The sequence below is a fragment of the Terrapene carolina genome, unplaced genomic scaffold (assembly GCF_002925995.2).
Source record: "Terrapene carolina triunguis isolate 2854851 unplaced genomic scaffold, T_m_triunguis-2.0 Scaffold58, whole genome shotgun sequence".
Taxonomy (NCBI): domain Eukaryota; kingdom Metazoa; phylum Chordata; order Testudines; family Emydidae; genus Terrapene; species Terrapene triunguis.
This window is the reverse complement of record NW_020664409.1, coordinates 62,067,820-62,086,300: the sequence shown is the minus strand read 5'-3', so window position 1 is coordinate 62,086,300 and position 18,481 is coordinate 62,067,820. Positions and strand designations below refer to the sequence as shown.

The following is an 18,481-nucleotide window of genomic DNA, read 5'->3' as shown; positions in this document are numbered from 1 at the left end:
CGCCCCCCCCCGGCGGCCAGAGCGCGGGGCTCGCCGCTCTCCCCCCGGCAGCCGGGGGGAGGGCGGCCAGAGCGCCGGGGGGGACTCGGCTCTCCCCCGCGGCGGCCAGAGCCCCGGGGGGAGGGCAGCGAGCCCCAGCTGGGGCTCGGCTCTCCCCCCCGCCCGGCGGCCAGAGCGCCGCGCCGCCGCCCCCCTCCAGGTGCCGCCCCAAGCACCAGCTTGGGTGCTTGGTGCCTGGAGCCGGCCCTGAACAGGAGCTACTGCTACAGCTCTAGTCTGACTGACCATATTGGTGATTGAATCAGTAGCCCTCGTGGCAAAGTAAGTTGTTTACATAAATCAAAATTTAACAACCTAAGGCAACACAAATGGAGTCACTGGGCCACTTACGTGAAGGGGCCTTCCCCCACCCACTAATTTTGATGTCTAATTACTTGATTTGCCTGTGCAATCAGGTAGGTAGAAATTGAATATTAGAATTTGCATCCGCAATGTTGCACCTACAGTGAACTCTGCCTACAACCCTGGAAACCATTTAAAAAAAAATCAGGTTCCTTCTGTCGGGGTTAAACAAATTTCTATACAGAAAGCCTAATTCTGTAACCTCAGTGAAACTCTGCACGAGTAAGCGCTTCTCAGTAAGAGTAATGGAAGCAAAATGATGTGCAGAGTCAACTGCAGCACTCTGTCTAAATCACAGCAGATGCTCAGTTACATACACAAGCCCGAATGGCATGATGAGCGTGTGTCGTGCCCATACAAATCACAGGGGGCTGCAGATGCTCAGCACCTCTCAGGATTTGGGCCTCAATGAAATAGTCAATAAGAACTACCTCCAGTAAAAATCTGTTTCACGTCTAGTTAAACATCTTCTGAATTAGGCAACAGATTTTGATGGGTCTATTGGGTGGTTGCTTAAGGCAGGTTTTGGTGCAAATTCTACTCTGTGTTTCATAGGCTGATTTGTCCAGTTTCATTTTTTCAAGCCATTAAATATAAAATGTTAATCTACACTTTGTGTAAAGAAATCTCAACTCAAAATAACTAGACCAATAATATTAGATAAAACGTTATTGCAGTCAAGGCTGCCTAAGGGCTCGTCTACACAATGTATTAGTCCGCACCAGTGGAGTGTAATTTCTAGTGGGCACTAGTGTGTTGTGCACTAACTGGCCCATGTGGACCCTGCTGGTGTGTACTAAAAGTTTCCTAGTGCACATTAATGTAATCCCGCTTCAAACAGTACTACATTAACGTGCACTAGGGAACTTTTAGCGCATGCCAGCAGGGTCCACATGGGCCAGTTAGTGCACAACACACTAGAGTGCACTATACAGATAGTTACACAATTTAATAAAAAGTACTTCTGGATGTTGGATTTCAATTTAATTCTTCAACTGAATTTCAGTTTTGGGAGAACCAGTGATATTACCAACTACCTACTGAAACAATCCAATAACGGGCTGAGTGTAGTCAATAGCAGTACTTTGATGCACACAGAGAAGTGATAGGAATAGGATATGAATGCACAGTATGCTGTTCTTCACAGGTGGTCGATAACTACACAATATCATTAACATTAATCAAATAAACAATTCATCCCCTTACTGACTTACTGTTTGAACTTTGTGGAAATCCAGGCAAGGAGGATGGACCATTCATTCCAGGCAGAAGAACAGGAGGAAGGCCAGGGAGTCCTGGGTAAGCTGCTGGCAAACTGATACCATGAAGTGAACTGCTGTCCATCATGCCTGGCTGCTGTACTGTTAAGCCTAGTACATCTGTAGCCTTCTTTATACGATCCAATTCCTGCTGTGCCATCAGCTGTCTAACAGTTGTGGGAGCTAAATAATCTTTCTCCCGATCTAGCTGACTTCCTACAGTTTCTCTCACTTTTGAAATATGTTGTTTGGAAAAGATATGGTCTCTTATAGATAAACGTGCAGAATACTTCACCCCACATAGAGAACATTCTGGCTTTGTCCCATCAGGTCCACTCTGATTTATCATGAATGGCTTCCCTATGTTAATTTTGAATTTCTTTTCTTTTGCCCGGGCATTCTGGAACCAAACCTGGACCACGCGTTTGGGCAAACCAATCTCATTCCCTAGCATTTCACATTCTTGCATGGTTGGAGTCCGATAGTCACTAAAGCAAGCCTTGAGGACTTTAAGCTGGAGGTTACTCATTTGTGTTCGAAAACGTTTGTGACCTGGTCGATCACTATTTTTGGATTTAAAGGGGTTGTTAGCTCCAAATGGGTTGGGCGAACTTGGATCTGCAATGCTTGATGTTTCACTGCGATCGGCATTATCGTCGGCATCATCAGTAATGTAAAAACTTTGGTCATGATCACCATCTTTGTCACTGAAATGTACCGATGGGCTAGTTAGGGAGAAGAGAAACTTTTCATCACAATTCTCAATTGTAGGTGTGGTTGCTGTTTTTGAAAAAGAATCATTCACAAGTGTTTTTGGCTCTTTGGGAGATGATACAGGTTTCACATCCCCTGAACTACCGGTCATGTTTTCCATTTCATTGTTTCCCTCATCTCCTGTTGTGGCATCACTAATCGCTGTATTAATTGATGAAGTCTCATCAAAGTCAGTCTTATTTTGATCATACCCAGAGTCAGCAGGAGGGGCATTCAGATTTTCTATATCCTCACTGCACTCCGCTTTGAAAGAAGAAGGGCTTAAAAGATTCTTTGGGGACATCTCTGCAGTTTTACTAACAGGGGTTGACACTGTGGAGGCTAATTCATTTTCACTTGATAGATCAATCTTTGTTAACGATAGTGACGGATAATCAAAAAATATATATTTTTGTGGACTTTCTCCTCCATCTTCAGTTGATATTAACGGACTTGGAGGCAAACTATAACCTGCCTGTTTTCCTTCATTCCAGTGCCGAGAGCGAATGTGACTTTCCAAAGCTGACTTTGCTTTAAACAGTGCTCGACAAAAAGGACATCTTTTATGTGACTGGGCTGGACCTACTGCACGGAACTGTCCTTTTCTTTCTCGGGCTCGTGTGTTCTGAAACCAGACTTGTACTACTCTCTTTTTAAGTCCCACTTCACGTGCAATATGATCTAGCATCTTTCTGGTAGGATTAGAATCTAATAGGTATTTTTCATAGAGTATTTCCAGCTGCTCTGGAGTAATGGTAGTTCTCAAGCGCTTATCACGATGTTGGTCTTCACCACTGTTTCCTCCCTCCTTTTCACTACAATTATTATCTTCTTTATCATCTAGTTTTCGTTTAAGTGAGCCAGAAACTGTAGCAGGGTGGGATGTATGTGATGAGCTTGTCTGCTGGGGCATCTGAGCAAGAGAACTATTAAGCAATTGTCCAGTCATCAGAGGATTATTGGGGTCAAATATCATATAGGGCATATCCATGGGTCTTTCTAAAAACTGAGAGTGAAGAAATTGGTTTTGGGCTGCTAGGAAATGCATGTGCTGGTGCTCTTGCCAAAGTTCTAGAGTTGGAAAGGCAACTGTACACTGGTCACATTGGTATTGTAGTAACTGAGGAGGTAGACTGTTCTGTAGAGAAGTCATTGAAATTGACATAGGACTGGAAGGAACTGGTGTGGTTTGTGATGCAGAAGGAGGTCGTCCTACCATCTGTGGTTGTTTTTGCTGTTGTGGCTGAGAGACTGAGGGCTGTGGATCAGAGGAAGTTATTGGTGCAGACTGTACGGGTTTGGTGACTTGTGAGGTGGTATCAATTTGCTTAGGGGTGATGTCATTTTGCTTTGGCTTTTCTGTTGCCTCAGGTTTAGGAGAACTCTTCTCAGGCTCCGGTCTGGGTGATGGCAATAAAGGAGTACTAGAACCAGAACCAGAGCTTGCTGCTGTCGCAGTTGTACTTTTTGATGAGTCTGTTTGGCCAGAAACTGTGAAACTTTTATATAGCATTTGATCTGTGGCATCCATGGAATCTTCTGTTTGGCTTTCATCTTGAGCATCATCATCTTCATCTTTGTAACACTGTTTTTTCTGGTGTGTAATCAAATCAAAAATTCTGGGAAAAACTACGTTGCACTTTTTACATTGATATTGCATGTTGCTAGTTCGAATATAGCGCTCATTAGTGAGTTCCCTTTTTTCATTATCTTTAGTTTCTGCTTGATTTTCATAACTTTTGCGAGCTTTCTGTCGTGCATTTTGGAACCATACAACAATAACTCGAGTAGGTAGGTTAAGTACAGTTGAAAGTTGTTCAATTTCATCATCCTTTGGATAAGCATTTGTGTCAAAAAAATCTTGTAAGACCCTAAGCTGGTAGTCAGTAAACCTGGTTCTAGATGATCTCTTGCTGAAAGATGCATCAGATTTGTAATGCTCTAAAGAAGTGGGTTGAGGATCAATTCTGATATCTTCCAAGACAGTTATGGGAGGATTACTAAAGTTGTATGGGGAATCTTTATTTCTTTGTCGTTCCTTAAAAAGTGTATTACGAAACCAGTGTTTGATAACTTTTTGGGAAAGGCCAGATTTCTCAGCCATTTCTTGAATCTGTTCTTCACTTGGAGAATTGTTAATATCAAAATAAGCCCGCAAGATTTTTAACTGATCATCTGTGATTCTTGTACGTGGACGCTTGAACTGAGAATGTCGTAGGAAGTTAGGATCTAATCCTAGCTGCTGCTGACAAAGCTGAGTAAGATCTGCAGACAAAGTATCCATGGGTGGTAGTTGGAGGGCAAGCTGAGGAGGCAACGCAGGATGTTGCACTGGCTGCATCATAATTGGAGGGAAAAGTGGAAGATCTAATGAAACAGGCAGCTGGACCTGAGGTGGAGCTGAAGATGGTGGCGGAGGTGGCGGAGGGGGTGGCGGAGGTGGAGGCGGCGGTGGTGGGGTAGGTGGAGGAGCTTGCAAAGGAGTGGGAGTTGTATTTTGAATTTTTCCACAGCTGGCCGAAGAAGGCTGTGAAGGAGTTGGAGGCAGGGGCGGGGGAGGAGGCGGGGGAGGTGGTGGTGGTGGCGGTGTTTCTGGGGAGGATGGTGAAATTGGGTAAAGCTTGTCATAAGCCTCCCTGTATTGACGGGCAAATTTCTCTAGTGCTCCATAAGGAAAAAACTGACCGTGCACGTGCTCTTGATGACTCTTCAAAATAAGAATGTTAGAAAATAGTTTACTACATGTTCCACATTCCAGTTTGTCAGTGTTTTCACCTTCACTGGTCTTACTTTTTTTCTGTACTTTTTGTCTGTTTTCATTATACTGAATAACTAGCTCAAAGCCAAAATTCTCCAGCAAAGCTTTGGCTGCGTTTCCTCTAGCTCCGGAAGCTATTCTAGGTGGTGGAATGGTTGGTTCTGAGGATTTCTGCTTCTTCATATCTTTGCTCTCTTTTAGTCCTTCACTTTCATTTGTCAGTTCTTGCTTTGGCTTTTCTTGTTTCTCAGAAATCTCTTCTGATTCTTTATATGATGGCATATCCTTTATCAGCTGGCAGTCTGCACTTACTAGACTATTTTGCTCCTGTTTCATTAGTTTGCTACTTTGCTGATGCTGTTTTTGTGACTGAATTTGGGGTTGTGTTGATTGATACTGTTGTGCTTGTTGCTGTAAGATTTGTAGTTGCGTTTGTCCAACATGGTGTTGAGTTTGTATCTGCTGCTTTAAATCTTCTAGCAGTGATCCTGCCATCCCTGCCATTCCAGGCATACCAAATGTGGCAGAACTAGGCAAACACAGGTCTGGGCTCAGGCTAAATTCTGTCCCAGGTATGTAGAATGGAAAAAGGAATTGAGGCTGTTGAAATTGCAGCAATGCTTCTGGTGTCATGGGAAAGTGAGGCAAAAATGCAGGGTTTAGAAACTGGGGCTGAAAGAATGCAGCTTGCTGTTGCAGTTCATGTTGTAATTGCATTTGAAGTTGTGCTGGTGACTGGGATGGATGATGTGTAGGCTGAGCAGAAATTAATTCAGAAGCTTGCTTTTTATTTAATTCTTTGGCATCTAAGTGGGTATCTTTGCTGTTAACTGCTGGTAAGCTCATAGAATCTAGCATCCCTTGGCTAGGGCTATTAACATTCCCTGCTACACTATTTCCACTAGTTATATTACCACTTGGTTCTAATTTTGCAGCCCTTGCCTTAGTCTGATGAAGCACAGATCTCATATGGATTTCCAACGTAGAACTTTGGCTATATGCAACATTACAAATGCTGCATTTGTAGGGTTTGTTATCAGTGCTGCTGTTGCTTTCTTGAGGGACAGGACTTGATGCTTCCTGCAAAACCTTTTTGAGTTTATGTAAATGAGACACTGAATTATAATGGACCAAGAGAATGTTCTTTTGAGTGAAAGATTCTTTACACACTGTACATTTATATGGGCGAGATGGATCTAGAAATTTTTCCATAGTAAAATTTGGCCCTTTTCTAAAAGGTAAGGTCCGCTTTGGTTCTGAGCCTATATCATCTGGAATAGAGCTACTATCACTTCCTACAGGACTTGCTTTACCTTCCTGGTCCATTTCATAATCTCGTTCTATTTCCTGTTCTAGTGCATGATCATCTTGTGCCATACTTTCACTTTCTGCCCAGAGTTCACCATTTACAGGTAACGATGCATACAGCTGCTGAATTTCAGCTTCATTGAGTTCAGGGTGGCCTGCTTCCAAGTGTTTTTTTAAAGCCTGGAATGTACGGAAGCTACGTTGACAAAGGCTACACATGGTAGCAGCCCGAATAGCATGATACTGGGAATGTATCTGAAGCTTCTGCATAGTCTTAAAAGCCAAGCTACAATGGTTACAACGATATTTATAGACATGGCGATCAGAAACAGATAGTTGCTGCTTCTTCTGCTGTTCGTTCAATTGATCCGGCAGTGATTCGGTGATCTTTGTATCCTTACTGCTGCTCTTATTCCATTCTGGCATTTCAGTACATTCCTTCGGTGGCTTCTGTTCCTCAGTCTTAATTTCCATTCCAGTTTTTGCTTCATCAAGCCCAGGAGTATTTTTCTCATCCATCAGACTGTCACCTGATTAAGGAAGACAAAGAAATATCTTTTAGACATGTAACATTTGATCATAGGCAATATTATTATTTATCACACTTATCACAGTAGTGCCTAAGGACCAACCAAAAATGGTCCCCGACTGTGCAAGGTACAAACATAGACAGTCCCTGCCCCAAATTGTTAATAAACAAATAAAAGAGAGAGATAAAGAGTAGGGAAAAGGGTCAAACACACAAGCAGAGTGATCAGTGTGATGGTGACAAACAGAATGTTAGTGCCACAATATTTTTAGCTAATTCTTAGGATGGGGTTCAGCTAGCTAAACACAGAGATGGAGGGGAGGAGAAAGCAGATAGAAGGGATGCTGAGAGGGACAGGGCATGGAGAGAAGAAGGTATTAAGGGGGGAGGGATTAGGTGAAAAGACTGAGCGGGGGCTTGGAGCAGACAGCCTATTAGCACAGGGGGGAGAGTGTCTGGAGAGAAAATTGAAAATTGAAATATGGGCTTGATCCTAAGGACCCATTCATCTGACATTCCCATTGGCTCTAGTGAGAGTTACAGATGGCTCATTATCTTTTAGATCATATTTTTAAAACAGCAAGGGGCTTATTTTCAAAATGGCCACATACAGCTGCATGCCTAATTTCTACATAAAAATGACCACAGGTGTATACTAGCTCAAGTCAAGTATTTGTACAATGACCTGGGCAATGTGCATCCAACTAGATATGTGTCTGTGCAAAGAGCCAAGTTCATTGCTGAGCTGTGGCATTTATAGAGGCCCATCTTTGAAAATCATGCCCTAGATGACATCTTACTATTTTTCTCCTGTTACCTCTTATTAATGTTTGTAACCAAAAAACTAGTAATGTACCAAGGAAGAATCAAGTGGTTTGCTCCAAGAATCACTCATTTAGATTCTCCATGTCTGCTCTTTTGTTTGCATACCTGAATATTTCCCAGATCCTTCTGCTGTAATGGTAGCAGGTGTGTCACGCTCGGATTTCTCTGAAGGAGCTGCGGGTAATAGCATACTATTGGGCATCATCATATCTGGTACAGGAACCTTTAAAAAACAAGGGCACAATATTATATTCAAAGAAGAAAACACGCTGTTTATCAGTGCATCACACATGGTTCAAAGCTTGTCACACAGCAAAACCCAAGGGCTTGATTCAGTCCTGGATTACAGGCCTGTGACCTTGGGCAAGTGACAGTCGCTCCATGCCTCAGTTTCTCATGGGATTACAGCACCTAACCCCATACATCAAAGACTGTGAGGTGCTCTGACACTATGGGAATAAGGGCCAGATAAATACACAGATCGGAGCTGAATTTTCTGTTTGCTGTCTGCTCAAGAACGAAGCGCTTGGAACGTTTGCCCCAAAATCTCTTGAGCCATTACTGTGATACATGAGAATGAAAAGAATATATACATTGCCCACTGAGAAAAATAATTCTAACCATATTAAAAATAACCCAATGGGATTCAAATCTGAAATTTTAAATTTAGCATGGGCAGAGTCCACTCAGAGAACTAATGCCTTTGGTTGTGGTGAGGTGAGGGTGGAATGAAAAATACTGATTGCAAACATCCCATAGATGAGATTTTTAGCAAACGTCCATTTCCTTTGTGATCAGGGAGATCAGATATGGACAGGGCTTGTTACTCTTAGATGGTTACTGAGACAATGTATATGAGAAAGATTAAGTTTTCCAATAGCATCCCCACCACTAAAATTCTCTCCCAAAACCCAGAAACACAACAACCCGCTCCTAAACTTATACCAACATCAAGACAGGAGAAAATTATTAATATGGAGAGAAAAAAATAAATCCTGCAAGTAGAGGATTGCTCCACAGTTTCTTCAGCCTCTTCTGATGCACTGAACATTATAAGATTCTATTTAAAAAAAATAAAGTTTCAGTGTGACAGTGTAAACAGATGTTTTACTGACTTCTAAACCTAGCTTTTCAGAAACCGGTCTCCAGCCAACCTATGGGAACAGCAAAGGCAGGATCTCACTCCTTTAATTACATTAAATCCTATTCACCTAAATTAACTGAAGCCACATTGCCTTGGGGTAGCTATATACTTTTTTTCCTGGGAATCTCTATGTATCTGGAAGGGAGATGATATGCATCAACTATGGCCCCCAACTGCATCCTGTCTCTGTCCTCTCCCCAGTGAGGACCTACAAAGCATCCTCCACAGGATCTGAGTAGAGAAGCGTATGGTGTGAAGGAGTTGCCTGGTCCTGGAACTTTGTGGGATGATGGAGGAATCCGCTCCCCACATGTATCGTGTGCCGCTGTAAGGTGAGCAGTGTACACATAGCCTAAATGCTAAAAAACACAGCAATGTAGTTGGCCTAATTAAAATTCACAAAATTAAATAAAACAAAAATTTAAGAAATGCAAAAGTTACATTTCCAACCTACATAGTATTTTCTATGTGATGGGCCAAATATTCTGGTTTGGCAGAACTGTACTTAGTACAGAACCAGGGCTAGCTGGGGATCAGCTGAGCTCCTAGTACTATGTAGAGAGGGCTCAGAGCTCTCCATCCAGGCCTCCTTCCCCCTGGTCACACATAGGAATCAGGAGCAGGGTGGTGTAAAGCTGCCACACTAGCTCTATGGGTTAAGAAATCCCTCAGTGGAAAGAGGAATCCTCAGGGGGCTGAATCTGTGGGCTTTAGAGCAGCTTTCCTCATAGAAGAGGCAAAAAACGGCCAGAGCAGACGAAAGAACTGGGGACGGTTGTTTTCTGGTTAAAGCTGTGATCCAACAACTATTAATATCATATAACACGTGCCAAAATGACCTGGTATATCATGGTATACGTTGTTTTTATATTTCTAGCTGAACTTAAGGAATTCATTTGAATATTATATGTTATGAAATATGTTCAGAAAATCTCATAATACCAATTAACACTGATAAAAATAATACTTTGCAGTAGTACTTTTTGCCCAGTGAACTCCTACTAATTTACAAACAATCAATAAGTTAATGTTCACAATGCCCTTGTGGGATGATTACACCCAATTTAGAGATGTGCACTGAGGCACAGAAAGGTGAGTGGCCTGATTTTTCAAATTTGACTTAAATGTAAACTCCAGGGTCTCAGCATCTATGAAAATCTAGCTTCAGTGACTTGCCCTAGGGACATAAATTACTGATAAATTACAAGGTGGGTGAGGTAATATCTTTTATTGGACCAACTTCTTTTGGCAAGAGAGACATGCTCTTGAGTTTACACAGAGCTTTTCTTCACGCCACAGAGCTAGGAACAGAATCCAAAAATCCTGACTCTAGGTCCCCAGCTCTGGCTACCAGAATACTAGGTCACAACAAATTCATTGTCTACATGTCTGAGTATGTTCCTGTCAAATGTGTATCAGTATTTTGAATACTTACGGTCATAAGCAGTTTCTCCACACAGTCAGGAGACACACTGTGCAAATGGGTCAAATGAAGTTGGAGATGCATTTTGTTGCTGAGGACATCCTGGCAGAGGGGACAGCAGATAACGGGCTGCATTGAATGCTGTGACAGGACATGCATCTGGATACGATTTGGGTCCCTACTACTGTAGTTACAATAAGGACATTGATAGAACTGAAAAACAGCAAATGAAGATGCAGCGTATTAGTGTGTTTTGAGTGACTCAATAGCATTGCTATTTCAATAGCATATCATCTCTGTTTTACCGTACTTTTGAGCTACCTGAGAGAGTTCTATGAGGCAATGGAATTGTTTCATTTTTTTTTTTTACCTGTTCATGTCCAAATTTATTGTCCTCAAGAGGTTTTGATTTTTTAGATGCACCATCCTCTTCTTTTGCCTGAAGTAGCTGTTGTGTCCCTACCGCAGTGTTCACTTTTGGCTCCTTCTCTGGTGTGATTATTCCTGTTCCAAAAACATAATGTTTAAAAAACATGTTTTAAACTTAGAAGTGTTATGCTATACAAAGAGCTGTGATTATGATGCCTTATAATCTCCCACATGGTTATGCTAAATATCAAAGAAAAATGTATTTAAATAAAACAATTTGAAACCTAACAAATACATAAGTGAAAACACGCTTTTATCCTTGATGCAGACTCTAGAAATAAATTTTAAAATGGACTCTTCTCTCTTGTTTAGATAACCTTTGCTTGCCTTGAAAGATTAATCAATAACATGCTCTCTTCAGCATCTCAGTCTGAATTTCTCTATTACATTAAATCAAATCAACTTTCACTCAGAAATCCTTGTTTTCCAAAATAGTTAATTTTCTAACATTTAATTACCTTCTACCATTTCTAAAATGTTTGGGCAGTGAAATTATTGTGCTGCTTTGATAAGCCCTGCTTGTTTATAGTCCTGAAACTAAATATAGTGAGCCTCTAAAAAATACAAAACCCCCCCAAACCCATAAACAAAAAAACCTCAACTCCAGACAACCTCCCAAAACCTACAACTCCATGCACACATTGTGGAAAACAGGATTTGAGCTAACTAAATACGAATTATATGCAAAAATCAGTCATTTTGTGTTGCTTTAAAGGTTTACATTATGAAGTTCTATAATGTGGTATTGTAATCAAAACCAAGAATATAATTATTTTCTATAGATAGTTCTACTACTAAGTATTAAATACTATATTTAATATTATGCTTGAACTAGCTGTATAACGTGGCCCAGTCGTGCACACATCAAAGAAACGAGTGCAATTCTAATTTCCCAGTCCATCAGAAAATTCTTTCCAGCATCAATTTGCCAGATAATCTCTTTTGCTAGGCTGGATATTACAACAGCATTGGGTAGGCATGTCACATACATCTCACGACAAACACAAAACCTCATTTACCAACCATTCCAATCTCATCATAGTGCGGCATCATCTGACCTTTTTTCTGCTGTTTATTATGAGTATTTCTAATTTTAACTTTCAATTTTCACCATCTTCCAGTCAATTTGCAACTAAATTATTTCCAGGGTGAGGACACTATCACTGGACAACTGGGTGCAAATACATCTTGAAATGCAATGAAGCTAAACCATTGATTGCTATCAGACCCAACGTAAATATATAGTCCAGGGGTAATCTGATTGTATGCTGTGCATGAAGATTTATCTTGATTTTTTTTCAATCCACATAAGGTTCATATAAATGAACAAATTGCACCTCATTGCACAATAACCTAGTTTTAATTTAAAAATAAGATCATGGATGTTATGGAAACAAGGTAAAGATGAACAAAGAAAATGCTTGTATTTTTCTCTGGAAAAAAACAAGAACTTTTTTCTCTCATTACATAGGCAATATAATATTTGATATAAACAAGGCAACATTAGGGGAAAAAAGTAAAATAAAAGGACAGCTTTCCAGGTAAACAGAAAAAAACAAACAGACCCTGAGAACAATAATAAATAGTTGAATGCTGAATCATACAGAGGTATTTTCCTCAGGGCATTTTTTTAAACACACAAATATATTTTATTACATATACAGTAATGGTCACCTCCCCACACATTACATTTGTATTTGTTTCCTAGTGTAATTACTTAGTTTCATGTAATTTAGACTAGTAATTCCGACACATTGCTGCTAAAATTTAAGTTTATTCCTGAAATATTTTCCTACCTTTAATGACTAATTTGTCAACAAGCTTAGTTTCTGGAACTCCATCAAATTTCCACACTGTTCACTGATCCTCTAGGCCTTACTTAGGCTAGTCAGTAAGGCCCAGCTGTTTAAAGGTATGTAGGCATTGCTGTGCTCAGCATTGAAATGCCTAACTGATTTAGGAGGCCCAAAAGGGATTTAGGCATTGAGGAGCCAATATCGTATTTTGGTCAATGGAATTTAGGTTCCTAAGTGCCTAAATCCCTTTTGAAAATGAGATTTTGCCTCCTAAATCAGTTAGGCATTGCAATGCTGAGTGCAGCAAGGCCTATATACTTTAAAGAGCTGGGTTTAAGAGTTTTGCTTGATTAAGGGCTGCAGGATTGGGTCTTTGATGCCTAAAGGCATAATGTACATGACAACAACATAAGCCATCATTATATTACTCAGTTTAGTTTTCGATACTCCCTAGCCTACCAGAATATATGTGGGAGTACAGCATTATTATTTAAATACCTTAAATATGAGAATTATGGGAAATAAAAAAGTGACACACTCTATTAACAGAGAAAGGTTACTCTTCAAGTCTTAGAAAGATGGGTTCAAATTATTAACCTCTCTTCATTTCCAACTGTCAAAAATGTCTAACAGTTGACTACTGTCTCTTATCTACATCATATGTCACTTTAAAATGTCCCATTTTAAAGATAATGGACAGATTCTCAGCTGGTTTAGATTGGTATTACTATACGGCATGGCTGATTTACACCTGCTGAGGATCTGGCCCAAAATAAATAAATAAAAGGCATATTTTCTCCATATCATGTTATATTCATGTTGCACTTTGTTACAGGAATTTTGTGGGCAAACTCTGCTTCCAGTTATATTGGTGCAAGTGGATTAATATTGGTACGAACTGTTGGTGGAATTTAGCTGTGAGCAACAGAGAGAGAATGCATAGTGTGTTTACATTATGCAACATTTTCTACCACTGGATATGATAACTATTTCAAGGGACCAATAACAATCATAAAACTCATATTTCTTGTTTCTATAGTTACAAGTATTGGTTTTGTAAATTTTCTTTTGTGTTTAATGTAAACCAATCCTTATAAAACACTGCATTTTGGGGTAATAAATACATAACAAAGAACAGTCCCTTTACTATGTTTACTATGCTAATTATATAAAATGTTAAAGCTAACCAAGGCAATTGGGGGTAGGGTGGGGGGGAATCTGGATTCATTCAACCATAAACGTTGTTGCTTTTTAAATGACCAAAGTTACATCTGGCATCAAGTAAAATAACAGTCTCAAATTTTTATGGTAAGCATTAGAAACCTAGGGCCTGATTCTCCACTGCTTTGCTCCTTGTGTAGTCATTTGCACCTGTGCAGAGTGAGTGGCAAACACTACCAGGTTAAATTAGTAGTGTTTTATACTATGCACCCACTTTTCACAAGTATAAATGACTGTGCAAGGGGCAAAGCACTAGAGATTCAGCTCCTTTTAGTTCAACTGATACCAGTGAAGTGCCCTAACATCTGATATATACAATGTACTTTCACTGGTGAATTCACTATTTTGACAAGTTCCCTGTGGAGTGACAGAGCAAAGACATGGGCTTATAGAATTGGCATTACTAAAAAATTGCAATTGAACAGTATTAAAGGTCCTGAGGTATGCAACTTTTAGATCATTTGTATAGCTGGATATTCCACTAGCATTGTATTCTTAATATGCAATTTTAGAAAAAAAATGTGTTTTAAATATACAGTTTTTGTTCTAGCGACATGCTACTTGTTGTTTTCTGGTTAACTGTGAAACACAGCCGTAATTCATTTTATAATGTAAAATACACAGCATTAGTTTAGTTGAATAATGTAATTTCAATGCATTTAGCTCAAAAACTAAGCTTAATTATAAATAAGCACTATGAAATAGACTAGTCAATGATTACCTGTCAGTTACAGAATTATTTAATTCATGTAAGACTGCTAGTACAAAAATGACATAATTCACTGCAATTCAAATGCAATCACCTACTTAATAATTCTAAAACCCTAAAATAAAAACAAGGGTCATAAAAAGGTTTATGTTAATAACAAGTGGGGAAAGCCTAATAAAACATGTGTCCTAACGAAATAAAACTCTGAAAAACCTATGAACAAAAATACTGGTTTGTTATTTATGAATCAATGTATTTCATAAAGATTGCATAACTTAAGACTTGTGATATATCAGATGATGTTACTCAACTTCAAAATAATTCTAAAATTAAAATTACCGGTACAGCATTCTAATTAGAGTAGAATGAAAGAGTAATTTTCACTGCAATAATGAAGGTTAATTTCCATCCTTCCTCATGTTTACTACCTTATTAAAAAGTGCTCCCCTTAGCCATGGCAGAGACATATTATATTTTCAATGCAAATGTATTAATCTGGATAAATTCCATATTAATTCTTGCATTGCATAGAGCTGTAATTTGGATTATAATTAATCTAAAGTGGCACTAGATTTAAATGACAATATAAATGAGGCATTAGTAGGCTTTTCTGTTCTGAATGAATATTCAACAAATATCACTTTCATATTGCCAAGTCTCATTCTGAAAGCTCCAGTCCTTGAGATAAGGTAAGCAATACAGCACAACATCTTACACAAACACACTGTTACTAAATAACATGTTAATCCTTTCTCCTCTAATAGATTCCATGCTAAAGAGGGGTCATACCGCTTTCCTGTCTAACTTGTTAAGATTGTGATTAATTTATTGGTTTTCCTGAGATTTCTCTTGGCAAGACTTGCAACACTCAATTCATGAGAAAGCCCAAATTAACATTCAATTATATATAAGCAGTTATTCAGTCATTAGAAATACTTGTCAGCTGAGTTGAGAATTAAGACCCTGGCATGAGTGCTACATAAGCAGAATTAATTTGGAAAATTAAACAAAAGTTTTTAAAAGGTCAGTTTAAGAGTTTACAGTATAAATTGTTTTCTGTGGTTGCTGAAAAGCATGAGGACATTTGTTTTTATATTGCTCTTACTCCAGAGATACCTTTGTAATTACTGACACTGGGGTGCACCACAATTATGCCATTTTTGTTGTACTGCACCCAGCAGGCATCTGGGCATAGGTTTGCCCAATTAAAGTTGGCTCTTATGACAGATTAATCCTAGTGGAATCTTGAGAATTCCCCCACACTATTTCTTCCAGAGTCCATTTTCGCCGTTGGACCTTTAATACCTTCCTCCACAAGTATGAATGAGTTTGCTTTACAAAGAGTGGGCAGATAAGTCCTCTGAAGTGGATTCCAGTGCCCCCTAGGTAGAGCGAATGATAGGAAATGTATGCTTCATGTGGCTGTCTCCTTTCCCTTGAAGCATTTCCAGGATGACCCACTGATTAGACAATGCGGAAAAGACCCAAGTCAGCTTAGGAGCATGGCTTTACTGTGCTGCAGACAGCTCTTTCCAAGTCAAAGAGCCAGCCAAGGGGGATATATATTTTAAACCACAACATAGTTTCTTCTTCAACATCATCTTTGTCATCAGCAGCCTTTTTGCAGTCTCTTGATCTCAAAAATAAAACAACTGAAGTGCAGCTGAGGTCTAAACTGTAACAGATATTGACCTCAACATGTCAACAAGAAAACTTAAACTAAGCTTTAATCCCTAAAGCAGTCTTCTGAATTAATTTGATATAGAAAGGGCCATCAATAAATATTTTGAATAAATCCAAAATTTTTAACATGTAGAGTGAATTACAAATATGGGCTAATTCAAGTTTAAGTAAATGTGCATGTAAAATGATATTTTCTGTACAACTAAATGTCGTTATGGAGAATACAAGCTCCTTTATATGCTGCTGTCATTGGGATACAGGGAAAAGATATATGACTACCTGAAACTAATAGGCTTCAACCTGTTTCAGCATTTCTTCTGCTTCAATGAATCCAACATAATGTAACTAGGTATAGCGTGCAGCAAAAGTAGCCAATGTAATATTCATTGCGACCATAGATTTCCATCTCATACATAAAAAACATGGATGAAGTCACATATTTGCCAAATCAAATACAGAAAAAGCCTTGGGTATCTACACCAGATGCTGGCCCTGGGTTTGTTTATGCACAAGTAAATGTCATGACATAGGGGTTTTGTTTTCAAAGACAGTAGCTTTCATTACTGGGCTTCGTCTATTCCAGGAGATCAAAATTACCTAACTTATAATCCATTTTCAATGATATTTCCTCTTTCTTAGGCTGAATCATCTGTAATCTTTTTTGCTGGATTTTGGTTTTTTTTCCCTCTAAATGCCTCAAATAAATGCCCAGGAAGAGGGCAGATTCTTGACTGTAAGTGGTCAGACAGCAAGAATGAAAACAAAAACCCAACTTCAACAACAATAATAATAATAATAACCCCCCCTACATTCTTAGGGTTACAAGAGGGACCAAATTTGATTGCAGAGAGAAAAGAATTCAAGTGGTATCTAATCCTATGCTTATGAAAAATTAATATGCCATCAGAGGAATCACAAGTACAGCTAAGATTAATGAAAGGCGCTTAAAAAATTACAAGCACACAAACTGATTTGATTAAAAAATAATCTCACTGGTCGTCCTGTAATATTCTTCAACTTATCCGCATCTATCCTGTCAGATGGTTATGATTAAAAATAGGTCAATGGGAGGCTACTGATAGAAATCACATGCAAAATGCACATGCAATGAATAGTAGTGGGAATGTCCAGACAGTTTAAAATGAAAGAGCATTTAATAGGATAAAGGGGGGGGGGGAAGGGGAGGACAAAATTCTAGCATCTTACCAGAGTCTTTACTAGCTTTTTTGCCTTCACTAGTGTCTCTCTCACTTGTGTCTTTATCATCAGCAACAGCCACTGATGTACTTTTAGCAGACCCTTCTGTATCTTCACCTTGTTCTTCTGTGGATAAGCACAGAGAAGAGCTAACTTAGTGACCAGTTAACATCAATTAAAAACACAGCCTTTAGTAAGAACAGAATCAAAGGAAAGGGGAGGGGAGAATGAAGTGGGAGAAAAAGAATGGCACTTTCAAGTGATTTGATATGAATTATGAAAAATTTGCAATATTTCAGATTCTATCCAGAAATTATAAACATGACTTTATCAGACCATACAGTGTTCACTAGTATGACAGATCTAACGCTTCTCATTTGGTTCTCATTGGCTAGAACTGATTTGTATAAAAACACAAAACACACACACACACACACACACACACACACACAGTATTGAACAAAAACTCCCTCACATATAAAATGAATTTTAAAGCCAAAAAAAGAGAAAGAAACTCAAAAATAAATCTTATTAGTGTAGCAGTATCTGGCTAATTGTAGTATGTAAGTACTGTATTAAGTATAAACCTTTGGCTTTGTTGGAGAACTCTCAGATTTTGTCTCCAGGGGGAGCTATACAGGGTAAATGATACAACTTAGTATATTGGTCTTAAGGAATCAGTATTACCCACACCTCACTTACGTGTTCACACAAGCTAGATTACATGGAAATCTTCACAGTAACTCAACCCTATTTAATTATTCTGTAAATCTTAGCTATGCTGCTACTGGTGGATTAATCTGTTTATGCAGTTAGCTTCTATGCTGGGGCTGTGTAGCACTAATCCGTGAAAGGCCCACTGTTCCTTTTCATTCTGTGATCATTTGTCTCTCACTGTGCTGATGTCACATTTTAATGAATTTTTAGCAATCTGAGTAATGCCAGATAACCAGACTTGCAACTCCCTACAGCACGGCATGCTGTTTTCATTGCAGCACAAAAAAAAATAAAAATAATATTTCCCAGTTTAGGTAGGAATTATATA

General features: G+C 39.2%; 1 protein-coding gene across 1 annotated transcript in view; it reads right to left on the bottom strand.

Annotated features, from left to right (window-relative positions):
• ZFHX4 (zinc finger homeobox 4) overlaps positions 1 to 18,481 on the bottom strand; it is a 174,935-nt gene that overhangs the window by 9,477 nt on the left and 146,977 nt on the right. The window contains exons 5-9 of the mRNA XM_026662669.1: positions 17,446 to 17,562; positions 10,772 to 10,905; positions 10,414 to 10,614; positions 7,940 to 8,057; positions 1,617 to 7,010 (exon numbers count right to left, since the gene is read on the bottom strand). Coding sequence (XP_026518454.1) covers positions 1,617 to 7,010; positions 7,940 to 8,057; positions 10,414 to 10,614; positions 10,772 to 10,905; positions 17,446 to 17,562 — 5,964 coding nt within the window. The remainder of the gene's footprint in view (positions 1 to 1,616; positions 7,011 to 7,939; positions 8,058 to 10,413; positions 10,615 to 10,771; positions 10,906 to 17,445; positions 17,563 to 18,481) is intronic.